At 40.7% G+C, this 27,248-nt stretch overlaps 1 protein-coding gene across 6 annotated transcripts in view; it reads right to left on the reverse strand.

The window, feature by feature from the left end:
• pik3ap1 (phosphoinositide-3-kinase adaptor protein 1) overlaps positions 1 to 27,248 on the reverse strand; it is a 63,882-nt gene that overhangs the window by 19,872 nt on the left and 16,762 nt on the right. For 5 of the 6 annotated variants that reach the window (XM_079512421.1, XM_079512424.1, XM_079512422.1 and 2 more), the window contains exons 3-7: positions 6,376 to 6,423; positions 4,624 to 5,058; positions 2,837 to 3,144; positions 1,745 to 1,892; positions 454 to 599 (exon numbers count right to left, since the gene is read on the reverse strand). In XM_079512421.1, the coding sequence (XP_079368547.1) occupies positions 454 to 599; positions 1,745 to 1,892; positions 2,837 to 3,144; positions 4,624 to 5,058; positions 6,376 to 6,403 (1,065 nt within the window). In that variant the 5' untranslated portion in view covers positions 6,404 to 6,423. Of the gene's footprint in view, positions 1 to 453; positions 600 to 1,744; positions 1,893 to 2,836; positions 3,145 to 4,623; positions 5,059 to 6,375; positions 6,424 to 14,098; positions 14,138 to 27,248 lie in introns of those variants that run through there. The other variant, XM_079512420.1, reaches the window with a different exon arrangement.

The raw sequence follows: 27,248 nt of genomic DNA on the forward strand, positions 1-27,248 counted from the left end.
TTGTAAAATCAATGATAATTTAACTCTGAGAGTGTACAAATGGCACCAAATGGACCCGTTACAGACAGTCTCATAAGGGTCCATTTGGTTCATAACTATCATTTAGCTGAGGATCCCCTGGAACTCCCTGGGGGTCCTCACATCCCACTTTGAGAACCACTGTTCTCACAGATTTGCTTTGGCAAATAAGTCAGATGTATGCCTTTCACATATAATGTATTGTGAAAGCAAATACAGTTGATGTTGAGAAGCAAAGACAACCATCATTATTGCTGTCAGATGCACACGTCATTTATCCATGTGTAACTCAGAGAGTGTACAGATGTATATCTATTCAGTTACATGTGTAACTCAGAGAGTACAGATGTATATCCATTCAGTTACATGTGTACACAATCAACAGAGTTACGTCAACGCTCAGGATTGTTATTGTGTTCATGATGCTCTTCTCACCTGGCATAAGAATTCCATGGGATTGGTGGCGTTCTGGAGATAGAAGTTGACCTGTCCTATGTTTGTGTAGTAGGTGACCGGTGACACGGTGACCTCAGAGGCCTGGTCAGTGTGCACGGTCAGTGCAACCTCTCCTGCTGGCATGTCTGAGATGAAGAGAAGAGTTAAAAAATGGAAAAGATGGAAAGGGCCACTATATTTCCACACTCACTCCAGAGGGCCACTATATTTCCACACTCACTCCAGAGGGCCACTATATTTCCCCACTCGCTCCAGAGGGCCACTATATTTCCACACTCGCTACAGAGGGCCACTATATTTCCACACTCACTCCAGAGGGCCACTATTTCCACACTCGCTCCAGAGGGCCACTATATTTCCACACTCGCTCCAGAGGGCCACTATATTTCCACACTCGCTCCAGAGGGCCACTATATTTCCACACTCGCTCCAGAGGGCCACATTGCAAATTACTGTCATAGCAAAAAAAAGCCGATCTACAAGCTCAAAACGCGTCGCAGTGCGACGCGGTTTGAGCTCGTCGATCGGCTATTTTTGCTGTATTTAAATTGAAAACCTGAAAAGTAACCTTTTTATATAATTACAAATGCATTTAGTTAGAGTTATGTCAAATTTATGAACTAAATACAAATACATATACAAAAACATTTTAATACTAGTAATTAAGCTACATACAGTACAGCATATGGACTGATGTAATTAAAGCGGGTCATGTTTGGAATTATAACAGCTGAAACAATATATCAGCATTCTGATATTAACCTGCGGGTCACATTAAGTGTCGACTAAAACTACGACGACATTTTTTCCGTCGACTACCTTTTTTCACTGACGAAAACTAAGCTATGACGACTAAAACTAAGACTGCATATACTGACAATTTCGTCAACAAATAAAAACTAGACTAAAATGTTAGGAAGGGACTAGTGGACAAGAGGACCAGTAGTAATTTTACACTTGGTTGCATGCTGAAAATAGCTGATCTACAAGCTTGTAGATCGGCTATTTTCAGCAAGTGTAAAATCAGCCATTACGACGGCATCAAGGCCCGCCAAAATACATTTTAGTCGACTAAATCAACTGTACATTTAGTCGACTAAAATCTTATGACATTTAGTCGACTAAAATTAGACTAAACTCTAAAACATTCCAGTTGACTAAAATGTGACTAAAACTAAATGAAAACTATTCAAAATAAACTAAAACTAAAATCTAAATTTGCCGCCAAAAACAACGCTGGCTCAAAGAGGTGTTTTGAGAGAGTGCTTACCAGGTGCAGCGACGCTGATGGTATATTCATTCTCCAACGTCGCCGGGACTCGTGTTACAGCCACACTTTCACACGATGAAAACTCCACTTCCATGTTCGAATGAGCCTCCAGTTTATTCGTTAAGATGATGAAAATAGTTACCGGATCCTTTAATGAAAAAGGAAGACATTCATGGATGAATATTTCTCATGCATGATTCTCCTTTTTCATGTTCTATTCCGTTCCGTATTTGAGATATATATATATATTCCTACCAGTGCCATCAGTTCACTTATACATTTCTAAAGTCAGATTGCTGACATTCATTCCGGCCTCAATCAGTGATGTTTTCGTCGACTAAAACTAAGACGAAAAATGTTCGTCGGCTACCTTTTTTCACTGACGAAAACTAAATGGAAACTAAATGAAAACTAAGCTATGATGACTAAAACTAAGACTAAATAGATAAAAACTAGACTAAAATGTTGGAAGGGACTAGTGGACAAGAGATCCAGTATAAGTCATTTTACAAGTGTAAAATCAATCATTACGACGGCATCAAGGCCCGCCGAAATACATTTTAGTCTACTAAATCAACTGTACATTTAGTTGACTAAAATCTTATGACATTTAGTCGACTAAAACACTAAAACATTCCAGGTGACTAAAATGTGACTAAAACTAAATGAAAACTATTCAAGAGACTATGACTAAAACTAAAATCTAAATATGCTGCCAAAGACACTGGCCTCAATAATTATTTTCTGGATATACAGTAGACCATGGATTACCATCTACTACATACAGTATAATACTTAGTCTGGACATTATACAGTCTCATTAAATCTGACCCCATTACCTTTGTTGGCTATTTATAATTACGTACTATTTCCAACACAATTTTCCAAAGCTAAACTATCTCTTTAAAGGAGTTGTTGAGTTAAGTCGATAGATAGAATTGATAGAAAATAAATCTGAAATCATGTTTTGGGCGAACAGATAGGAAGTGGTGATTATTACATTTGAGTAACAGCACAGCGGTGTATAGCTGTTAATTCTAATCTGCTATCAACATTATCTTTAAGTGTTGTCTTTCGTTACAAGAAACTCACCCCACACAGAACTCTGTTTGGCTGGACTGTGAGACAGGTGAAGACGGTCCCTTTTTTCCCTACTGACTCTGTTTCTGACACCGTTTCCTCTGCTACAGGACTCGACACCGTTTCCTCTGCTACAGGACTCGACACCGTTTCCTCTGCTACAGGACTCGACACCGTTTCCTCTGCTACAGGACTCCGAGGCAGAGTGGCCGTTTCCTCTGCTACAGGACTCGACACCGTTTCCTCTGCTACAGGACTCCGCGGCAGAGTGGCTGGCGGTGGGACCCGAGGTTTGGCACGATCGGCAGTAGCTGGTCTGCCTTTGAATACAAATCATGTATATTATGGAACCACAATGTATTAATAATAGCATAAATAGCCCTCTATATGTACTGTTACCATAAAGATCCAACTAAACCGTCTCTATTTTGGGTTAGTTGCCTGGGAGCCGTGAGGCTCCCGGCTGGCTTGAACATGGGATGGGAGTTTGTTCTCTGGAACTCCGAAACAACATTGCCTGCCTTGTCTGCCTCCGACTTTCTTCCTCAAGTATTTTCAAGTCTCATACGTTTGTTTGTGTTCTATAGGGAGAGCAAACATTTCTCGTTATAGTTCATTTACTTCACAAACAAGTTGAATCAAATGAACGAACTGAGATTTTTACGTAGGTTTTGTCGTTTTACTGTAATCTTTAATAGACAAAGGAGGGGGGTTTGCAATAGTGATGCACCGAATATTCGTCCGCAGAAAATATTCGGCAGAAAATGGCTAAAAATGCATTTTCGGCCTATTCGGTTTCGGCCCGAATAGGCAGAAAATATATCACCGAATAGTGTATGCAATTAATGCATTCAAAAGAGCTGAATAAATGTTTTATGGACCCCTAATAGTGATTATTATTTAAGTAAAGTTTTGCCATAACCATTTAGTTTGCCATAAATCAGGTAGCTTTAAGGTACGGCCATGACAGCAATGGTAGGAAAAAATATATATAATATTAATCATATTCGGATATTCGGTATTCGGCCAACTGTTTACTATATTCGGTTTCGGCCAAGAATTTCCCTTTCGGTGCATCCCTACAATAAAGCGTACATTTTCTGACTGTTCATTCACACCTGTGTCAGTAGTATTATGTATGTATGAATGTACAGTACTTGTTGTATTGTTCTGTATTTGCTGTATGTTGCTGGACCCCCTCGAAAACGAGATGATACATCTCAAGGGGATATCCTTTTCTCAATAAAGGTTTACTAATAATAATAAGTAAGTAACCCAGTACGGCCCCTGGTTTCTTCTGCTGAGAACATCATTACTCAGTTCACTTTCTCATCCAGACTTCTACACCTTTGTAGTGTAAGTGCAAATTAAGGATCTTTAAAAAAAGGAAATTAAAACTATTATAGAGGGACGTCACTCTACACATTAATGTAATTAACATGAGCTGTACACTGATTGCTATAACTAGAACCATTTTTTAGCAAAAGGCCGATGCACACCTCAAAAGGCTGGTGACAGGTGCGTAGGGCAATAGAGCATATATTAAAAAGGGTATCTTTGAAAAACAAAAAAGGTCCTGCACACTGTCAAAATGTTGCTCTTTATTAGGTCGACGTTTCGGTCGATTAGACCTTCATCAGGACAGACAATGTCTGTCCTGGTCTAATTGAGCGAAACGTCGACCTAATAAAGAGCAACATTTTGGCAAGTGTCTGACAGTGTGTGGGACCTTTTCTTTGTTTTTCAAAGATACCCTTTCTAACTGGAACCATACATTGGCCAGCTGCACACACACGTACTGTCGGCAATGGACTCCTGAATGGTGGAGATGTAGACGGCGGGCTCCTGGTCGGCGTGGAGTTTCCTCCAGCTCGGCCAGTCGTCGAAGCCCACGTGGAGGACGTCGCGCTCCTCCACGCCGCACAGCAGCGCCACCACCCTGTGGGGAGGGTGCAGGAGCCTCTCCAGGGAGTCCCACAGGGCCGAGTCGTTGAGCAGGTCCAGGAAGGCGGCCGTCAGCAGCAGCACGATGCACCTGCTGCTCTGGAAGGACTCAAAGTCGTAACCATGGTGCAGCTGGTCCGCCGGGCCCACCGTGTGGAGCACGATGGACCTTTTGGAGTGCTTGCGGGAGGATTTCAGGATCTTCTGCAAGTACGTGGCCCATTCCTGCGCCTCGGAGGTGTGGAGGATCAGCAGCTCACACCTCGCGGCCGGAGACCCGGACTTGTTGTCTGAAAGACGGGAACAAAATGATTTGTGTTGATCAGAGTGAATGCGTGATTTATTATCCACCAGCCATAGGATGGACGATGTATGAATCAATCTTAACCCATTCTGTACGGGAACCCCTTTTGGTGTTTTAAGCATTATGTTATACTTTAGCTTTTGAAAAATAGCAGATGTACAAGCTCGTAGCGCGGCACTTGGTGCCGCATTATGAGCTTGTAGTTCTGCTATTTTTCATATTTTTGAAAAAATATGAAATATACATATATTTTTGGGGGTCCTTGACATGAAAATGTTTGAGAGCCACTGATTATAGAAACATGGGGTTTTCAGAAAACTGTCAGGATTTAGAAGGCATTTGTAGAATCGATCCACACCGACAACGGTCGGACTATAGAGCTTATATTCTCATAATGATAAGACTGGAAATTGTTACTCATTAGTTCCCCTTAAACATGCTCAAATTCAACCAAGTACATTTAATCCAAAAATCTGTCACCAGCCCTAACATAAAACTAATGATGTGGTGTTATGCGTTACTTTCCAAATCACGGAAAAAGTAATGTTTGTTGTGGAAAAGCTCCACAAAGTGCCAGCTGTCCAGCCGGAGCCCGTGGAATGTCAAGGTGACTGTGGTTAAAGAATGAATGAGCGATCTGTTTGATATCTCAGCATAGGGGCCAATAAGGAGTTGAGCAAACATTGCACTGTGTCAACATTGGTCAGAGTAATTTAGTTTGACTCATTACAGTGTTTAATCAGGTAAAGTTTGCCCCTGTACATCCCAACCCAGGGAAGAAACCCTGCATGTGTCATTTCACCTTCATCATCGTTCATCCGTTTTTAATGAAGCAAAAAAATGCTCCGTCCGAATGTAGATTTGGGTGAATTACAACATATTAGCCGCATTAATTATATACTATACACAGGACCAGGAAAATGCTTACTTCCTCAAACCGAGGCAGCTAGGGTACAGTACTTTATTGATGACTTGAAACTGAAATACGGTAAAATGAAAGCATCTATATATGCAGTAAGATATGGCTTTTTTTCAAAAAGTAAGGAAGCTTTTTTCCATGAGTAATTCTACTAATCTATATTACTCATTGATCATAATTTAAAACCTCATAGTGCCATGTCAATTTAATAAAAAAGGTCCTGTTCAAGGAGTTTTATTGTCATTCCATACGAGTACAGAACGAAATGTGTTTACCCCATCCCCATGGTCCTGGTCAGGCAAAAATAAAATACACCATGAATTTCTGCCTTTACCTCTATAAGACTCAATGAAATAAACGATTTGGAGAAATGTTATGTTTTACCTGAGCTTGACATGGCGGTGTCGTCCATGGCTGTGACGTCTATGGGGACTAAAATCAACAGAATTGAACATCTGGCCACAAGTAGGCTATCCTCTCTTGGTTTCCGCCGTTTTAAAGAAGCGCTTTCTCTTGAATTTCACACGCTATGTTCCATACATGCATTGGGAGCCTTCAACAGTGAACGCTTATTTGCTCTGTATTATAAATAGCAACGGTCGGTTTCCTGATTTTGGGGCTGACAGGCAGCATCACTTCCTGAAAACAGCTGAAGTTAGAGAGACTACAACCCCGGCTTCACATGAGAAGCCACGATACATGCAATGTCTTCATAGAGATGCTTCCTCAATGTGCCTCCAGAGCTCAAGGCTCATTCATTCCTAAAGCATGAATAACTGCTGTCGTCAACCATTAACTACTGTATAGTGCATTGGATCTGACTGAACATTGAACGTTTCATTGAATTGGAGCGATATACAATCATGGCCACGAAGAATTATTGTGCCACATATTTGAACCGTCAAACAAACAAACCCTGTTATCAGACCCTGTTATCTTGGCACAGTGTGTGACTGACCCCCCCCCCCCCCCACACTCTCACTCTCTCACACACACACACACACACACACACACACACACACACACACACACACACACACACACACACACACACACACACACACACACACACACACACACACACACACACACACACACACACACACACACACACACACACACACACACACACACACACACACACACACACACACACACACACACACACACACACACACACACACACACACACACACACGTCAAATTCTTGTTCCTTTTTTCACTTCCGTGAGAAGGCATCATATTTCATGTGATAAAATACAGTGAGAGTAACATTTTGACATCACACATTGAGACTGTTCTTTGAGAATGAATTCAAAGAGATAAGTGAGATATGAAGGGTTTCATGGGGGGCATAACTTTTACACGTTTTTTGCCTGTTGGACAATTCAAGATGAAAGCAAATAACATCCCAATGAATCCACCAGAGGGCAGCGTACAACCACTTTACAGCAGAGCTCCAGAGAAGACATTCCCAGCATTGGCCAATAAAATGTTTGCTTTGCAAACCAATTTAATTATCTTCAATTACAGTTCTATAAAATCATGAAACAGACTTATTGTGGAGTTTATTGACTTGTCTTACCATGATTTAACTTGGTATTCCAGCCATGAAATCACTTTGGTCAGATTTTTTTGTCCTTCCCTCCAATAACACACAAGTATTGTGTTTCTGTTTTGATTTCTTTCTCTGCTAAACATAAAGACCTTTAAATGGTTACGATAAATGTTCATTTTTCAGACTTCTGAAACCAACTGCAAAGCGTATACGGAGATCCATGACCTCTCTTTAAGTACAATTTCCTGTGGGGAAAAAAAAGTGCGGCTAATTTCTCCTAACTCTAGCTATTAGCTACCATAAGCATGACCGGGACGTTACCTTTTGTTTGGGCTCCCTTGAAACCACTATCTATTAGGTTGCTCTAAACCAAATCCCTGCTAGCCTGAATTTAATAAGAGAATAGCTTGCTCCTATATTTTAACCTCGTTATCCAATATCCTGTCTTTTAGTCTGCAGTGTGTTTTTCAGCACATGGATTGACCCCTAGCTGGAAGAGCGGCTGGAGTCGGTTCAGAGCGCTGATCCTGCATGGATCTCTTTGCTTCTCTCGGAGCACAAGAGTTCACTCAGGGCCTCGCTCTCCGCCGCATCACCGTTTAATTTCTTCTTTTAGCCACCAAAGGAGATCACTATAGACATGGCTTTGTGAATGTTGTCAGAGGTCTATACAATTTACTCCGTGGTGGAAAGTAAACTAAGTACATTTACTCAAAGTACTGCACAACATCTTGAGGTATTTGTACTTTACTTGAGTATTTATGATTTCCAATACTTTTACTTGACTATATACTTCACTACATCTCAGAGGCAATGTTGTACTTTTATGCCACTATATATTTTTTAAACATTTAGCTACTATAGTTACTTTGTAGATGTTTGGTTATTTTGACAAAACATAGCCTACAGTAACCACTTCAGCCCTGTATTATACATTTCGGCAATTAGAAAAGAATACCGGAGAACTCGCCAGTTTTCCAAGTCGCCGCGGCGAAGATTCTTCATCAATGTCTTCATCATTATGGTAACATGCTGCCTTCATCAGTGTAGTATGTCAAACTCACAGGTGTTATAGTTAATTTCCAAAGTGATCAAATTATTTTGTGCAATTAAATGGTCAACTAGATAATGATAAAAAGGTGAGTATGTGAATACCAATGATAAGTAGGCCTACCATGTCACGATATTGTTTACTAATGAATTACATTGTTTTGGTACTTTGGTGTTTAAACTTTTAGAATTCCTACTTCATCTAGTGTTAACTCTAAACAACTATCCTCTCTCTCTCTCAATTCAATGCAATTTAAATGAAGGTGAAGTAAAACTATAATGCACTAAATCACGGCGAGTTGGTAAACTGGCGAGTTCTCCGGATACCTTTGAAAATAGCCGATCTACAATTCTACGCATTGTGAGGCTTGTAGATCTGCTATAATTTGCAAAATTGACATTGGAAATTCTGCATATTGAGTATTTTCTACTTTTGGTAACAGTACTTTAGTACTTTTACGCAAGTAAATTCTGAATTCTGAACTTGTACTTAAGTACAGAATATTTCTATAGTGCATATTGATACTTTTACTTATAAGGCCTAGTACTTTTTTTCACCAATGCAATTTACTATTGTTGATCATTTACAGTAAGTTAGTCCACCATGATTTTGGGATCTAATCCACTTGAGCTGCACTTGGCTTCTATTCAAACTACACAATACAGGGCCTGCCTGACTCACATCGTCCCGTGGAAAAAGGTATATATGTCCAAAACAGTCTACTTTTCAGGAAATGGAACAAAAAGGTTCAAAAATTGCATATATCTACAGTGGCGTGCACAGACATTTAGAAGGGCAGGTTTTCAAGTGAAAAAGGGGCACCTTGTGCAGCACATGGAACGGGCCGGTTGCCTTAACGGCCGGTTCCATGTGCTGCACAAGGTGCCCTTTTATTAAGGCTTAATAGTGAGAGATTTATAGATTTCTTTTTCCACTTAATTTTTATTGATGAAAAGACAGACAACAAAACAAAAAGAACAAAAGGAGGAAGACAAAAACAAAAGACAAGGCTGCATTTTTCATATTACAAGATAAATTCATTGAAATCCTCTTGCTTTATCGCTAGGCTGGAAATGTATAGATTTTGGGGCATAAATATTATATTAGAAGCAAGAATTGATCAATGTCACCATGGTCTACATACTGTACACTGTACATTTTTATTTATTTTTCCAAACACATTGCACCTGCTAAGTTTCACTACTTTTGCTTGCTCTTGTGTGACGAAGAAGGGTATTAAAATTACGGAAAAAACATAAAACGTTGAAATAAGGAGATGCCAGGTTTCTGCAACGATATGAGGCAGCGCCACTATGGTGTGTGTGTGTGTGTGTGTGTGTCAGTGTTGATTTCGTCGACTGAAACTAAGACGAAAAATGTTCGACTACCTTTTTCCACTGATGAAAACTAAATGGAAACTAAATTAAAACTAAGCTATGATGACTAAAACTAAGACTAAATCTACTGAAAATGTCGTCAATAAAAACTTGACTAAAATGTTAGGAAGGGACTAGTGGACAAGGGATCCAGTATAAGTCATTTTACACTTGGTTGCATGCTGAAAATAGCCGATCAGCTATTTTCAGCAAGTGTAAAATCAGTCATTACGACGGCATCAAGGCCCGCCAAGACACATTTTAAATCAACTGTAGATTTAAATTGACTAAAATCTTATGATATTTAGTCGACTAAAACTAGACTAACACTAAAACATTCCAGGTGACTAAAATGTGACTAAAACTAAATGAAAACTATTCAAGAGACTACGACTAAAACTTGCTGCCAAAAACAACACGTGTGTGTGTGTGTGTGTGTGTGTGTGTGTGTGTGTGTGTGTGTGTGTGTGTGTGTGTGTGTGTGTGGAGCTCACATTTCCACCATACAGTATATTACCCATGAAGGAATTCATGTGCACACATTTCCAGAGCCACTTAATCCACACAACCAATCGCACATCAGAAAACCACCTAATTGATTGAAATCATAACATTAACCCATTTAGACCGGAGGACGATTCTATAAATGCCTTCTAAATCTTCTTCTAAAGAGTTTTCTGGAAAAAAAAACATGTTTCTATGTCAGCGGTTCTCAAACATTTTCATGTCAAGGACCCCCAAATATATATATATAAATATATGTAATTGGCCGCTGACCCCCATCTGAAAATATGTTGTTCCAGGGAACCACCCAGAAGCAAAGATTTGAGTTAAAAATGTTCGCTCTGAAAGAATATATATTCAAAGGTTTGCGCCATATTTTCAAGATTTTTCAAAAAGAACAGACCTACAAGCTCGTAGCGCGGCACTCAAGCACTAGAGTTCTCAACAGGCCCACCTGTCCATTCAAACTATAGACGGGGCTGCCCCAAAGTTATTAGTGCAGCCGGTGAAAACTTCTCAACAGGCCCATCTGCCCATTCAAACTCTAGACGGGCCTGCCCCAAAGTTATTAGTGCAGCCGGCGAAAACTAGAGTTCGCCATTATGGAGTGAGATAACATACAATCGTATTGCATGTGACCATACGATTGTATGAGAGTTCGGGCCCGAAAATTAAGGCCCGGCCCTACCTGGGCCCTCATCAAACCCTGTACACTCAACCTGGGCCCTCATCAAACCCTGTACACTCAAGAGAATGTCCACCCTTAGATCTCCATATACTGTATGGAGCTGACCGTTCTGACATTCCATATGTTGATCTGACCTCATCAAACCCTGTACACTCAAGACATGTTCCTTATATGGCCAGTACAACTAAAAATACATCGCATGGATGCACCTGGGACGTATCCTCAGTGATGTATCCTGAGGTCAACGGGGTTTCGGGTCTACCAACTACATACCCCTCACTCAGGCGACCCATGCAGTCGGGGTTGATCAAATCCCGACTTACGTCCCAGTAGCTACCCTCGATCAGTCCATCAGGGAATGAGCAAGGCCACACAATCCGTTGCTCCGGAACTACTCTGCCGGGAGTGGGAGAACCAGATTCTGGCCCGTGGAAGGACTATGCTCTGTGGGTTGACTCCTGTCCAGCCCCATCCTACGTCTCACCAGGTCCACTCCTGCTCTCACCAGGCCCAGGACCTGTGCGTTGCACCAGACTCCCAGGACCAGGCACTTCATACAGGAATGGTGGATTATAATGGGGGGTCATTCCATGTTGATCTGACCCCCCCCATGCCAAAGCGCCAGCGCTCGCCCAGCAGTCTGCCGTCAACGAGGTGGATGTGAGCACGCGACGAGGTCGCTTCTCGCCCTCATGCATCTTACAGGTATCGACTATTTTCACTATTTCTGAAAAATGTTTTACTTTTAAAGGGATTGTGACATAAAAAAAAAATTGTAATTTTTTTTCACAGAAAATCCACTGAATGTTCAAAGTTCAGGTTTTGGGTGTAATTGAGGTTATAAAACCTCAGACAGCCAGCAATGGGTAAAGCGCTCCCAAAAAAGATTTAGTTTCTGTTTCATTCAAAGATTTTCCTAGAAGCTTTGTCATTGGTCGATTTGGCTGTCTACTTCCTGACTTCATTGCAACCAGGTTTTTTTCAACCAATGACAAAGCTTCTAGGGAAAAAAAAGTCATTAAAATGTTGACATATTATTGCTTATAGCTACTTTAAACCCCCTTATGGCCACCCTAATTAACAGTGGATTGTGCCTTCTACCTACACTATTCATATGTTTAATTCGTCATTTTAATGCCAATAGAAAAATTCGTGACATACACACTATATCTCATTTTAACACGGCAATCCTTTCATTATACCCAGTCCTGATGGTGGCGGTAACTTCACCATTATGCTGATTTTGACCAATCAGAGCGAATCTGGCGATGTAATTTCCTGTTAACAGAACATCAACATCCGCTATCTTTCTGCACTGTGCTACACAGTCAGATGTCCGGGATGCTAAGCTATCATCGTTTATTTTAATAACTAAGTCAAATTAAGCTCTAATCAAGCCCCAAATATCGCATTTTACGCAGCGATGCACATAAAGACCGCGAGCGAGCGTGCGAGAGCGTGCACGCGCAGATTTCGGCCGGTTTCAGGTAGATTACATCGGCCGTTAGCCAAACAAGCTAAAGGTTGCTACATTTTGCTACATTAAGCCCCCGATTACAGGGAATTAAACGATTACGTCAATTACGGCAACGGTAATGAGGGATGTTTTGATTCATTACGTCAATTACGTCAATAGCCATAAGAGAGTTAAGTAGGCTATAAAATAGGGTTTAAGTTGCGTGGATAAATGAAAATGTGTTAAGTATCATGGCATGGGGGTTTCCTCCAGCCGGTTACAACAGGTTGAACTGAAGTAAAACCCATACTGAGGTGCAGTAAATGCATTTTTCACCTGAAACAGTGATAAGCACAATGGGACAGTAATAGTATAGCACTCTACTGTACATCCCACTGATTACAGACGTCATGCATACTCACGTTACCGGCTCACTTACTGTACTTCCCCATCTGCAGGAAGCATCTATTCTCGCTCATATCTGCCCCGCCACTAAGGCTATTTCAGAGACTCTTAAAGTGGACGAAACCAGAGGCATGGGGCTCAGCCCATGCACGGAGCCGGCGTGTATAGTGCAATCTTGAAACGGAAAAGTGAAATGGGAATAAGGGGGTCGCATGCAGGGCTGAAATGTTATTTGGACGACGGCCTGCATAAGAAAAGGAACTGTGTTTGGTTTCTCATTCAGACTCTCTCTCCCCCATACAGCAAGGGGCTCATTGTGATAAGAAAATAAACTCTAATGTTACCTGATCTGGTATAATGTGGACCAATTACCACTCCATTGCACTTCATTACAGGACTGTGATAGGGGGGGCCGGGGGTCAGCGCTCAAGATGGACCGACCGGCGGGGGTGGGGTGGGGAAATTGAGTCGTCATTGATAATATGATAAAAAGTGACAGTGAGTGGGCCCTTTCCAACAAATTATTGAAACTTACAGTTGATAGGGAAACATTATAACCTCATTTGGTAAGCAGCTGGCCTGGCAGGCACTTGAGTCAAGCAGCTTGTCCCACAGTACAATGAGAGGCTTATGGACAGAGCGAAATCTAAAACTATCTAAAACAGAATAGTTTTTAGACTGTCCCTCTCATTTGGTGTGTGTGTGTGTGTGTGTGTGTGTATTCGGTTTGTATAATTTACAGTCAAACAAGCTGGCCACATGCAATACGACTGTATGTTATCTTATACTCCATAATGGGGTATTAAGCCTAATTTAGCTACCGGTATACTGGAACTCTAAAACTAACTGGTTCTCTGCGAGCGACACCGTTGGGGCGATATGGAGCAGTATGAATTAAGCACACTAGACCTGTACGTGCCCGTCGCAGTCGGCCACCGGCCTACTTGGGAGTAAGAGTGCAGAGTGTGTGTGAAAGGTGGAGTGTGAGAACAGGCCCTTTTCTGGCCACAATAGACCACTGAAATAATAACTGACCATAATACATGTCAAATGTAAGTGTACTACCAACCCTTCATTGTCAAACGGAAGTCCTCAATTTTAGACGTGTGTTGCTGTGTCGGCTATGTAACGATGGCTTGTTGTCAGCCGGGATGCATTTGACACAGCACATAGCTGGAGATCTCTGTGGCACACAGCACATAGCTGGAGATCTCTGTGGCTGTGTGCCTGTGTGTGAAGAGTGCAACCTGGCTGTGAGAAGTGTACTTGGCAATCAATTCGGCCCACTGGCAGAGCCTGATTGGTTGAGCCTCAATTGACTAATTGGCTGAGGCAGAGGCTGGAAATTGCACAGGTGAAAGGAGTTGGCCTCATTAGGCCCACTGGCAGAGCCTGGCCCAGGTGAAAGGAGTTGGCCTCATTAGGCCCACTGGCAGAGCCTGGCCCAGGTGAAAGGAGTTGGCCTCATTAGGCCCACTGGCAGAGCCTGACCCAGGTGAAAGGAGTTGACCTCATTAGGCCCACTGGCAGAGCCTGACCAGGTGAAAGGAGTTGGCCTCATTAGGCCTACTGGCAGAGCCTGGCCCAGGTGAAAGGAGTTGGCCTCATTAGGCCCATTGGCAGAGCCTGACCCAGGTGAAAGGAGCTGACCTCATTAGGCCCACTGGCAGAGCCTGGACAGAGCCTTTTGTGGTGGTTCTGGACAACGGTGTATCCCACAGACTCTATAACGGGCACTGCACTCCCTGCGGGGGTGTGGATTGCGTGTGTCGAATGTGAATTCGGTGGGGCAAACGGTTCTCGAGTTACATGCATTACACACACACACGCAGACAGAGACGTGGCGCATTTATAGTTACAGTAGATGAACCTAAGTGTCCCTATAGTCTGGCCTGGGCATGACATAATAGGCAAACATTTGCAGAAAATAGGGGAACATTCGGTGAAAAGAGGTCTACAAGAGTCACATGGAGCTGGGCTATTTTCTGTGACGATATTTAGTGTAGAGGGAAAACGGGAGAGGGCCTACAGACCCCTGGGGACTCCGGTCAATTAAACTGGGTGGGAACCCCCTTTGGTGTTTTAAGTATTATGTTATGCTTTAGCTTTTGAAAAATAGAAGATCTACAAGCTCATAGCGCGGCACTGAGTGCCGCACTACGAGCTTGCAGGTCTGCTATTTTTGAAAAATCTTGAAAATGCGGCACGTTTTTAACTCAAATCTTTGCTTCTGGGAGGTCCCTGGAACAACATATTTTCAGATGGGGTACAGATAATTCTGTGGGTCCTTGACAATAAAAAGGTTGAGTATAGAAACATAGGTTTTTCAGAAAACTTTTAGGATTTAGAAGGCATTTTTTAAGAATCGTCCTCAGGTCTAAATGGGTAAAGGTTGCACTCTGTGAGCAGTCATGACATCCAATAACAATACAGCAACAGAATTATAGTAAAATAAATAACCAAATCGATCTGAGTGTCATTTCAGTCCCTCATCAGATGCAATGGAGGAGGGCCGAGGAAAGCACAATAAAATCCAAATGCGCCGGTATATACAATAATAATAATAAATAATAATATTCCTACACCCTGAGTTTTCCGCAGTGGTATGGTTATGGTGACCTTTTGTTTGCCTCAGTGCAAAGTGGCTCCATTTGAGGCCTCTTGAATAAATATAAATCAAATAAATCCAAACAATCCATCAAGGTAATCAGATTATGTTTACCAGAATGGGAACTATTCTAAAATGTTATTAAAAAAAATAACGTAAATAGAGTTTACACAGTACAATCCTCAGTGTTCATTTATCCATTTGCAACTCTGAGAGTGCACAAATGGACCCGTAAAGGGTCCATTTGTGCACTCTCAGAGTTAAATCAGCACTGAAGATTTTACTGTGAAGGTGAGGAATAACTAGGCACAGGAAATGATGAGCAAACAGCTGGATAAGATTCCAATTACTATTAAACAAGCACTGCATTGAGTGGCAAAGAGGAAAATAGCTCTGGCACTTTTCAACGCCAGGGCTCCCAAATAGCTGGCTTTTGTCATGCAACTGAATTCAATTCGTCTATAGGCTTTAACACCAGGATGGTGTAGGTAGCAGTGCGGTCAAGATCTAAAAGGCAATTTTAATAAATAATCATGGTTGTCATTACATGTTTTAACCTTGTTACCTGCTATAGGAAGGATGGGGTGTTGTACAGTGTTGTTTTCGTCAACTAAAACTAAGACGAAAAATGTCGACTACCTTTTTCCAACTAAATAAAATAAAAACTAAGCTAACTAAAACTAAGACCAAATATACTGACAATTTCGTCAACAACTATAAACTAGACTAAAATGGGACTAGTGGACAAGAGATCCAGTATAAGTCATTTTATAATTGATTGCATGCTGAAAATAGCAGATCTACAAGCTCACAAAGCGTTGCAGTGTGACGCGTTGTGAGCTTGTAGATCGGCTATTTTCAGCAAGTGTAAAAACCGGCATTAAGGCCCGCCAAAATAGATTTTACTCGACTAAATCAACTGTAGATTTAGTCGACTAAAATCTTATGATATTTAGTCGACTAAAACTAGACTAACACTAAAACATTCCAGGTGACTAAAATGTGACTAAACTAAGTGAAAACTGAAAGAGACTAATGACTAAAACTAAAATCAAAATATGCTGCCAAAAACAACACTGGTGTAGTAAAATGACAAGTATAACTGTCGACAATTCAGTTTTGTTTCCTAAAGAAGAGCCATTGTCAACCCTACTATAGCGTCACACACGTATAATCTTGCTTGAGAAAGCAGGCAATATATTTTCAAACTGTACAGTGCTTCCAGACATTAATAATTCATCAAGGCCATGAAGTCATTACCTTCGACGGAAGGAAATAATAATTCATCAACCATTTAACAGACCACTTAAATTAATCTCACATATCTAAAATGGGCAATATATTGAATGCATGCTCCGTTGATCAAAACTGTTGTGGAACAACTTATCGGGCCAGCATCTTTCAACTAGTATTTAAAGATCATTTTACTTCCATCTACTGTCTCTACCCGGCTGAAGTCACTGCGACACGATAAGACAAGCCAATTTGGACGTCAGCTTTTGGCTGCAGCAATCACGCCGGCCAATAGATAACTGTGCATTTATTTATTTATATTGAGCCTCCGCGTGCTTGTCTAGTTGAAGATAATAGTTTCAATTTCGAGAGAAAGTTTGCAAGCTAGCCCTCTTTGTGGAGCAAATGTGACAGATTTCAGGTTCATTAGGATTCATTGGGCTGACAGAGATGGGTTCATGAGCTGAATCCACAATATGGCTGTAGAACAAAAGAGTCCATGGATCTCTCTGTTTTCCTGCCTTAGAGCTACTACAGTACTGATCGTGTACTGTAGTACAGTCGCGTATACTGTCTGCTAAATGCCTAAATTGTAAATTGTGTAGTACTTGTGTAGGACATTTTGGTTACCTAGATTGTTTGCTATACATTATACGTCCGCAGTAAAAGCTGCAATCTGGAACTTATTAGAATGAATAAAACGTATATCTTTAATCAATATGTACCGGTGTTGATTTTGTCGACTGAAACTATTTGGTGATGAAAACAAAATAAAAAACTAGATAAAAACTAAGCCATGATGACTAAAAGTAAAACTAAATATATTGACAATTTCGTCAACAAATAAAAACTAGACGAGTGACGAATGATAGCGAGAGACTATAGTGCAGACGAGAAGTCATTTTATGTTTTGGTTGCATTCTACAAGCTCACAACGCGTTGCAGCAAGTGTAAAATCAGCCATTATGCCATCAGCCATCAAGGCCCGCCAAAATACATTTTAGTCGACTAAATAAACTGTAGATTTTGTCGACTAAAATCAGACTAACACATTCCAGGTGACTGGAACATTAACGTATGTTAATACAATGTAACTAGTGCATCTGCGGTGGTTGGAGGTCGTCTCCCTGCTCTTCCATTGAGAAAATAAAGGTAGGAGAACAGAACTGGTTGACAAGAAGAGGCATTGCCTGATACCTCAAAGCGTATGATCTCCCCTTACCTGGACAAGCAGGCATTCTCTCTTTGCACAGCAGCAGAAAGTTTGGCCTTTAATTAATAGTGTGTTTAGTTTGGCCAAAGTTCGAATTCCGATTGCACTCATTGCAGTAATAAATCCTGTCCTCTGAAACAGTGACAGTGAGACAATACAGTTCCTACAGAATGTCCTGACAGATCATTTCTGTTAATTGGACACATTTTTCCTTCACTGTGAAATCCTGAGTGTTTCTCAGAGTCAACAAGTAAACAAACAAGGGTACCATAATAATGACAATTTGTACAATCTCTGAGTTTGATTGACAAATTGGATACATTTGAGGATTCTACTGTATTCTCATTTTAATCTGTTTAGTTCCTACTGTACTTTAATGTGGAACCTCTGACAGTATTTTAGGCTGTTCAGAGTATAAGAATTATACAGTATGTAAGAACTTCCCAGAGAAGTACAGTAGCCCACTCAATTGGGTTCTCTGTGGAACTTCAAAGTGCATTAATGGAGTTGTTTCATAGTTGTTAAAATACATTTCTTTAACAGACCCTTTTCTTAGGCTAGGCAAGAGGTGGTGGTGCGGCCCAGGCAGCTGGCATAGCCGTCTGGGCACCTTGGCTGGTAAACCAGCCTGGCAGTGTGCCGCGGGTTCGACTCCCGATCCCAACGGCATTTACCGCGTGTCACCCATAGAGTAATAAAAGGATAGAGACCGAACCGGAGCGTTAGCCCCCCCCCCCCCCCCCTCCCCCCATCAGCTATTTGCGGTATAGCTGTTGTGAGCTCAAATGCTCATCGCATGGTTATCTTAAAAGATTCACAAAACAAATCTTGTATTTGAGCACAAAATATTTGGAACAGCATATTTCCAGATGGGGGTCGGCGGCCAAATACATCGATTTTTGGGGGTCCTTGACATGAAAATGTTTGAGAACGACTGACATAGAAACATAGGGGTTTTCAGAAAACTCTCATGATTTAGAAGACATTTGTATAGAATCTAAGTTAGGTCTAAATGGGTTAAGTTACGACACACATGTTCCAATAGGGTGGGTGTATGATCAGAGTAGCAGCGTGTGTGTACTTCCAGATTATATATTCAGGAGTAGCAGAGTGTGTGTACTTCCAGATTATATATTCAGGAGTAGCAGAGTGTGTGTACTTCCAGATTATATATTCAGGAGTAGCAGAGTGTGTGTACTTCCAGATTATATATTCAGGAGTAGCAGAGTGTGTGTACTTCCAGATTATATATTCAGGAGTAGCAGAGTGTGTGTGTACTTCCAGATTATATATTCAGGAGTAGCAGAGTGTGTGTACTTCCAGATTATATATTCAGGAGTAGCAGAGTGTGTGTACTTCCAGATTATATATTCAGAGTAGCAGAGTGTGTGTGTACTTCCAGATTATATATTCAGAGTAGCAGAGTGTGTGTGTACTTCCAGATTGTATATATTCAGAGTAGCAGAGTGTGTGTGTACTTCCAGATTGTATATATTCAGAGTAGCAGAGTGTGTGTGTACTTCCAGATTGTATATATTCAGAGTAGCAGAGTGTGTGTGTACTTCCAGATTGTATATATTCAGAGTAGCAGAGTGTGTGTGTACTTCCAGATTGTATATATTCAGAGTAGCAGAGTGTGTGTGTACTTCCAGATTGTATATATTCAGAGTAGCAGAGTGTGTGTGTACTTCCAGATTGTATATATTCAGAGTAGCAGAGTGTGTGTGTACTTCCAGATTGTATATATTCAGAGTAGCAGAGTGTGTGTGTACTTCCAGATTGTGTATATATTCAGAGTAGCAGCGTGTGTGTGTACTTCCAGATTGTATATATTCAGAGTAGCAGAGTGTGTGTGTACTTCCAGATTGTATATATTCAGAGTAGCAGAGTGTGTGTGTACTTCCAGATTGTATATATTCAGAGTAGCAGAGTGTGTGTGTACTTCCAGATTGTATATATTCAGAGTAGCAGCGTGTGTGTGTACTTCCAGATTGTATATATTCAGAGTAGCAGCGTGTGTGTGTACTTCCAGATTGTATATATTCAGGAGAGTGTGTGTGTACTTCCAGATTGTATATATTCAGAGTAGCAGAGTGTGTGTGTACTTCCAAATTGTATATATATTCAGAGTAGCAGCGTGTGTGTGTACTTCCAGATTGTATATATTCAGAGTAGCAGCGTGTGTGTGTACTCCAGATTGTATATATTCAGAGTAGCAGCGTGTGTGTGTACTCCAGATTGTATATATTCAGAGTAGCAGAGTGTGTGTACTTCCAGATTGTAGCACAAGAGGTCAGAGCTTCACTGCAAATAACACTGACATGTTTCCACAGCTCCTCTCTAGAGCAACGCTTCTCAGCCTTTTCAGGCCGTGACCCCCCCAAAAGAATCATATGTGAACTGGGAACCCCCCAAAAGAATCATATGTGAACTGGGGACCCCCCAAAACAAGAATCATATGTGAACTGGGGACCCCCCAAAATAATCATATTTGAACTGGGGACCCCCCCCAAAAGAATCATATGTGAACTGGGGACCCCCCCCCCCACCCCCAAAACAAGAATCATATATGAACTGGGGACCCCCCCAAAATAATCATATGTGAACTGGGGACCCCCCAAAATAATCATATTTGAACTGGGGACCCCCCAAAATAATTATATTTCAACTGGGGAACCCCCAATATAATTATAAGTGAACTGGGGACCCCCAAAAATAAGCATATTTGAACTGGGGACCCCCAAAAATATTCATATTTGAAAGCATATTTGAACTGGGGACCCCCCAATATAATTATATTTGAACTGGGGAGTGGGGACCCCCAAAAATAAGCATATTTGAACTGGGGAGTGGGGACCCCCCAAAAATAAGCATATTTGAACCGGGGACCCCCCAATATAATTATATTTGAACTGGGGAGTGGGGACCCCCAAAAATAAGCATATTTGAACTGGGGACCCCCCAAAAATAAGCATATTTGAACTGGGGACCCCCCAATATAATCATTTGAACTGGGGACCCCCCAAAAATAAGCATATTTGAACTGGGGACCCCCCAATATAATTATAATTGAACTGGGGACCCCCAAAAATAATCATATTTGAACTGGGGACCCCCAAAAAATAAGCCTATTTGAACTGGGGACCACCCAAAATAAGCATATTTGAACTGGGGACCCCCAAAAATAGGCATATTTGAACTGGGGACCCGCCAAAAATAATCATGTTTGAACTGGGGACCCCCAAAAATAGGCATATTTGAACTGGGGACCCCCCCCCCCCCCCACCCTGACAAGCACTTGGAATTGTAGGAGTTAAGGCATTCAATTATGTTTAACTCTGTTCCACAGATAAATATTGTGAAGATGTGAAGCGTTGTGAGCTGGTAGATCGGCTATGTTCACAATTTTTGATTCTTTCTTATTGGCCAATGTTTGACCATTTTAGTATATAGTTTGTTGATTACTTTAGATGCAGTAATGTGGTATATTTTCACTTCACTGTCCTCTGGGGACCCCCCCAAAATCATGTGGGGACGGGACCCCCCTGTGGGTCCGGGCCCACAGGTTGAGGACCACTACTGTACTGTACCGTACTGTTTGTAAGACTGCATGCACTCATTGTTACCATGGATGCCTGAGAGATGTGCATTTAAATATGTTTGCTCAAAACGTCATTACAAATCCAATTAACCAGCGTCATTATTAGATGGGCAGAGTGACAATAGTATTGTAAATTGAAAATGCATCTTCAAATTACTGAACGCCTGGATGTGGATCCCAGGCAGCTGGTGTTCTAACCTGGCAGTGATGCCCAGATGTAGACATTCTAAATCCTGGCGGTTTTCTGAAAAACCCTATATTTCTATATGTCAGTCGTTCTCAAACATTGTCATGTCAAGGACCCCCAAAAATATAGGAAATTGGCCGCCGACCCCCATCTGAAAATATGTTGTTCCAGTGAGCCCCCCAGAAGCAAAGATTTGAGTTAAAAACGTTCGCTCTGAAAGAATATATATTCAAAGATTTGCAACACATTTTCACGATTTAAAAAAAATTGCTGATCTACAAGATTGTAGCGCGGCACTCAGTGCCATGCTATGAGCTTGTAGATCTGCTATTTTTCAATAGCTAAAGTAGAACATACACCAAAATGGGTTCAAACCCAGAATGGGTTAAGTGATACAAGTACACGGAGCTGCTGCCATGGATTTAGCAGACTGATAATGGTTATGGCATTGTCATATGCTGACAATATAGTGTAACTATTCGCTCACTAAAAGACTTGAATCTTGAGGTCAGTATGCAATTTTATTTTTCTTGTTTAGTGCCTATGCTAGTTTGTATAGACTTCTTATGTTCAATTAATAGCCCAGAATGAAGTGCCCAGAATACATTGTATAATGATTAAATTGTCAACTTGAACAACAATGTATTTCAACTCACGTACATTTTTATCTTGCCCGTAGCTGTTTTTTTTATAAGTTTGGAAGTCTTTTATACCTGCTTTTACATTGCCTACTCCAAATCTCTCCCATCTAGCAAACAGATAACGCCCTGAGCCATTAACCATGCCTTGAGACGATAAGCTAGTGAAGTTTGCCTGAGGCAGGTTACCAGCTGATTAGTGACATCGATATACTAAAAGGCTTGCATTATGGTTACTTTGTTTCAAAGATAAAGGTAAACTGAAGGCGGAATCACCAGTTAATTGTCCCTATTTTGGGAAAGTCATTATAGGCAGATATTTTCAACAAATAATTCTGAAAATATAGCGAAAATAGCAGATCTACAAGCTCAACGCTGTGCAATGTGACATGCTGTTTGTGTGTTTAAAGGTGCTGTAAGTGATAGTTTTTGGTTCAAACTAAAAGTTAAAGCTCTATTTTCTGATAGTAATCAATGCTATAGGGTGTTAACCCATTTATGTTATACTTTAGCTATTGAAAAATAGCAGATCTACAAGCTCATACGAGCCTGTAGGTCTGCTATTTTTGAAAAATCGTGAAAATGTGGCGCAAATGTTTATATTCTTTCAGAGCAAACTTTTTTCTTTTTTTAATACATTTTATGCAAAGAGTATGACAGAGCAAACGTTTTTAACTCAAATCTTTGCTTCTGGGGGAGTTCCTGAAACGACATATTTTCAGATGGGGGTCGGCGGCCAATTACCTATATTTCTGGGGGTCCTTGACATGGAAATGTTTGAGAACCACTGATATAGAAACATAGGTTTTTCAGAAAATTGTCAGGATTTAGAATACATTTGTAGAATCGTCTTCAGGTCTAAATGGGTTAAACAGAAAATAAATTTCCAGGTGGGTTACAAATTTCATCCAATCAGGAGAGAGAACTCCAAAAAGATCATTCATCATGTATCTAAGTTGAAGCAAGGCCCCTAGTAACAGGAACAAAAACATATCCATATTCATATTGAGTCCATATGTGGACAGATTCCTGACTGCTCACATATTTCATACTAGTTGGACATCATAAGATATGGTGTGCCTTAAAAGATGAAAGAATTGCCAATGAATAGGCTTCATCTGTTAAAGCCACTATGTGATACGTACTTGTGAAGTTGTGTTTCCTCACAGACAGTGTGTAGCTATGATTCATTGATGTAAAAAAAAAAAAAAAAAGAAGAAAAAAAAAATAGATGGCGCTGGAAAGGGTTGAAGCCTTTGCTGAATTCAAACGTGCATTTTTCCCTGCTAATGTTTTTAAAACTGTGATGACTGGGGTGCTGTAGGAGTCTTTGAGACAGATTTATGGCAAACAATTGTATAGGATTAATCCTGAATAGAATCAGGGATGAATTCCAGGTTATTATGAGGTTTCTGATGTATGTCACAATCAGATTTAGAGCCATTTGGGCTAACCGTCCCTTAGCTTAATGTAGACTATTTTTCTGGACACAGTTCTATCAGGTATTCATGTCGCAATACAAGGTTTGCATTGTGCAATTCTGTTGATATGTAATTGCTGATGATAAGACAATAGAACAATTACAGCTGTAAACAATGACAATTCTCAATACGCGGCATTATGATGTTTGAGAATCAGATTTTTTGTGAATGTTATGAACTTGAATTCAAGCTTTGTACTCTGTGTTTTTGTTTTGTTTTTCCTTGTACATTTATATTGTACTTTATTTCTATCTTTTTGACTTATCTTATTTGTCTTGTGAAGTGTCACACAAATGTTTTGCTGATTGTACCTGTATGAATAGAATACAAAACGACTCGCCCCTTTACCTTTGTAAAACTATGCCTAAACCTAACCCTATTCCTAAACTTAACCCCAGTAAAACTTTGCCTAACCCTAAACTTATTTCTAACCTTATTCTCAGTAAAACAAAATAAAGAATACAAGAACCGCCGCACCGAGCTGTCGGCGGAAAAAAGCTGGGGCGAGATGTAATTGGGGCGACCGTACCTGTTACCTATGAATATACATAACCCCATTCACACCTGTATGAATATACATAACCCCATTCACACCTGTATGAATATACATAACCCCATTCACACCTGTATGAATATACATAACCCCATTCACACCTGTATGAATATACATAACCCCATGCATACCCGTATGGCGTGAATGAATCACGTCACATACAGTATGTGTTCTTTTCAAGAAATATATTTAAATACTACTGTACTGTAGTGTGCTACCAACACTACAATCTGTAGAAAATGCTAGACAATGTTATATTTATGTATGTCTTGATATAAGTTAGTTAGTTAGCTTTTTCTGTAGGTTTCAGTAGTGTATTATTTATGTATTTTTAATTGTGGTTGATTAGAGCACCATCAGTTTTACTTCCTTCATCTCTTGAAAAAGGGTGTCATTATCACGGAAAATCATGCATAGTTTTGCAATAATTAATCCCCGGTACCCAAACACTAATAAATACTGTATATAGTGCTAACCTGGCAATTGCATTCCTCTGACAATATTGAATCAATGTTGAGCTCATAACCATCATAAACCTTCCAAACAGATTATGTTATTCAACCTATAGAAATAATACGGTACGGTCACATTAAGGCTAAAGCTATGACGCTAAATTGTCGAGTCCGCTTCATGCTGTCAAAAACTATTCCCGGTTTGACACAGCGTTCCCACTAGTTCCTCAAGCATCATGGACAACCTTGACACCGATGGGATTACAAGGTAATGAAATAAATCAATAAACACCACTGGGCTCATGAGTGAATGGAGGAGTCTGGTAGACTAAGCTGATATCTTCCCACTGTGATGGTGGGCCACGTTGATCAGAGTCTGCTACAGCAGTGGTTCCCAAACTTTTTCATGTCAAGGACCCCCAAATTGACACTAATAAGCCCCGCGGACGCCCATTAGAGAAGATATGCCATATTAGACCCCCATGAGAGAAGATTTTTACGGCTCTAGCAGTTTAATTTCAAGGACCCCCAGTTTTGATGCATTAGTCTACAGACCCCCATTTATTGGCATTTCTATCTCTGGGACTCCAATTTATATTGTAAAAGCAATGTTAATTTAACTCTGAGAGTGTACAAATGGAACCAAATGGACCCATTGGTTCCATTTGTACACTCTCAGAGTTACAGACCAATAAGGGTCCATTTGGTTCCAAACTATCATTTAGCTGGGGACCCCCTGAAACTCCCTCAAGGACCCCACTTTGGGAAGCACTGTGCTACAGTACCAAGAACCAACCCTTCATTTCAAAGACAACCAGTTTGGAATGCATTAGGCCACAGACCCCCATAACACTGAGAGCGTACAAATGGAACCAAATGGACCCATTTGGTTCCATTTGTACGCCCTCAGAGTTACAGACCTTTAAGGGTCCTTTTGGTTCCTAACTACATGGAATAAAGCAAAATAAAATCTCAAGAAAAAATGTAATGAAGAAATCATGACATTTCTGAGACCATTCATGTTTCTGGAAGATGCTTCTAAACTTGTATTCTATATTGCTAGTTTGATCACTTCAAATACACTTCCATCTTAAAATAAGGACTGAAAATGGCCTATCTACAAGCTCACAACACGTCGCGCAGCTACATGTGGTGAGCTTGTAGATCTGCTCATTTCGGTGTGCACAGTGCAGCATGCTTTCACAGAAGACTGGCTTCTATGGAATGAAATGAATGAAATCAGTTGTGACTGTCTGAGAACTTTAATCCATGTAACTATCAATCATTTAGCTGGGGACCACCTGGAACCAGGGCAAGGACCCCTGGGGTTCCCCGGACCTCTCTTTGAGAACCACCATTGTAGACAATAGAAGAGATCAGGGCTTTATGAATAAGATGCTCCGGAGCATACATATCCACATTGTGTTGTCAGTAACTAGATGATAAAGCACACAGTTTGACACAGACTGGGACTGAAGCTATCACGACATTAAGCACTTAAGCCCTATATATATATATATATATATATATATATATATACTAAGTGGCTGTGATGCGACGAGTTGTGAGCTTGTACATCTGCAATTTTGGAAGATTTGTTTTTTACATTTTGAAAAAATCTGAAGATTCTGAAAAATGTTCATCTATATTTTGACATGCCCGAAATGTTTTTTAATGTCTCTGTTACCGCATCTAATACAAAATAGTCATTGTCCGATCTGTTCTGTAAGCTCACTGCTTTCTAGGCATATCCCAGTTGTAAAAGATAACGCACCTTCAACCAGATATCATTCACTTTAAGCCTGATTTATACTTTGTATAAACTGTGTATAGAACTGTGTGTAGAACTGTGTATAAATTAGGCATTAGGTACTTAAAATTTCCATTTGCAGCTGGAAAGTAGATCTCTTAACTTTCAGCAAATGGCGTGGATGGGACAAGAAGAGAAGGCGAGACTGCCGACTAGACTAGACACACAAGCGTTCCACTCTCCAGCTCTTAACAAGCATAGTAATACATCAGTCAAAAGCAATAATTTCACTATTAATGAAATTCCAATTTGCCTTCAGTGCATTTCCCGTTGACATTTTCCACATTGCAACAGTGCTTTGATAAAGTTTTTAAAATGCAAAAACGCATCTAAGAGGCTAAAGACCAGCCCGGGTGTCAGCGTGCCTGGCAGAGGACCATGGTACTTAATTTTTTATCACCATATGCCCCTGGCGATGGAAGCCTGAATGTTAACATTGGCTC

The sequence above is a fragment of the Electrona antarctica genome, assembly GCF_951216825.1.
Source record: "Electrona antarctica genome assembly, chromosome: 10".
Taxonomy (NCBI): domain Eukaryota; kingdom Metazoa; phylum Chordata; class Actinopteri; order Myctophiformes; family Myctophidae; genus Electrona; species Electrona antarctica.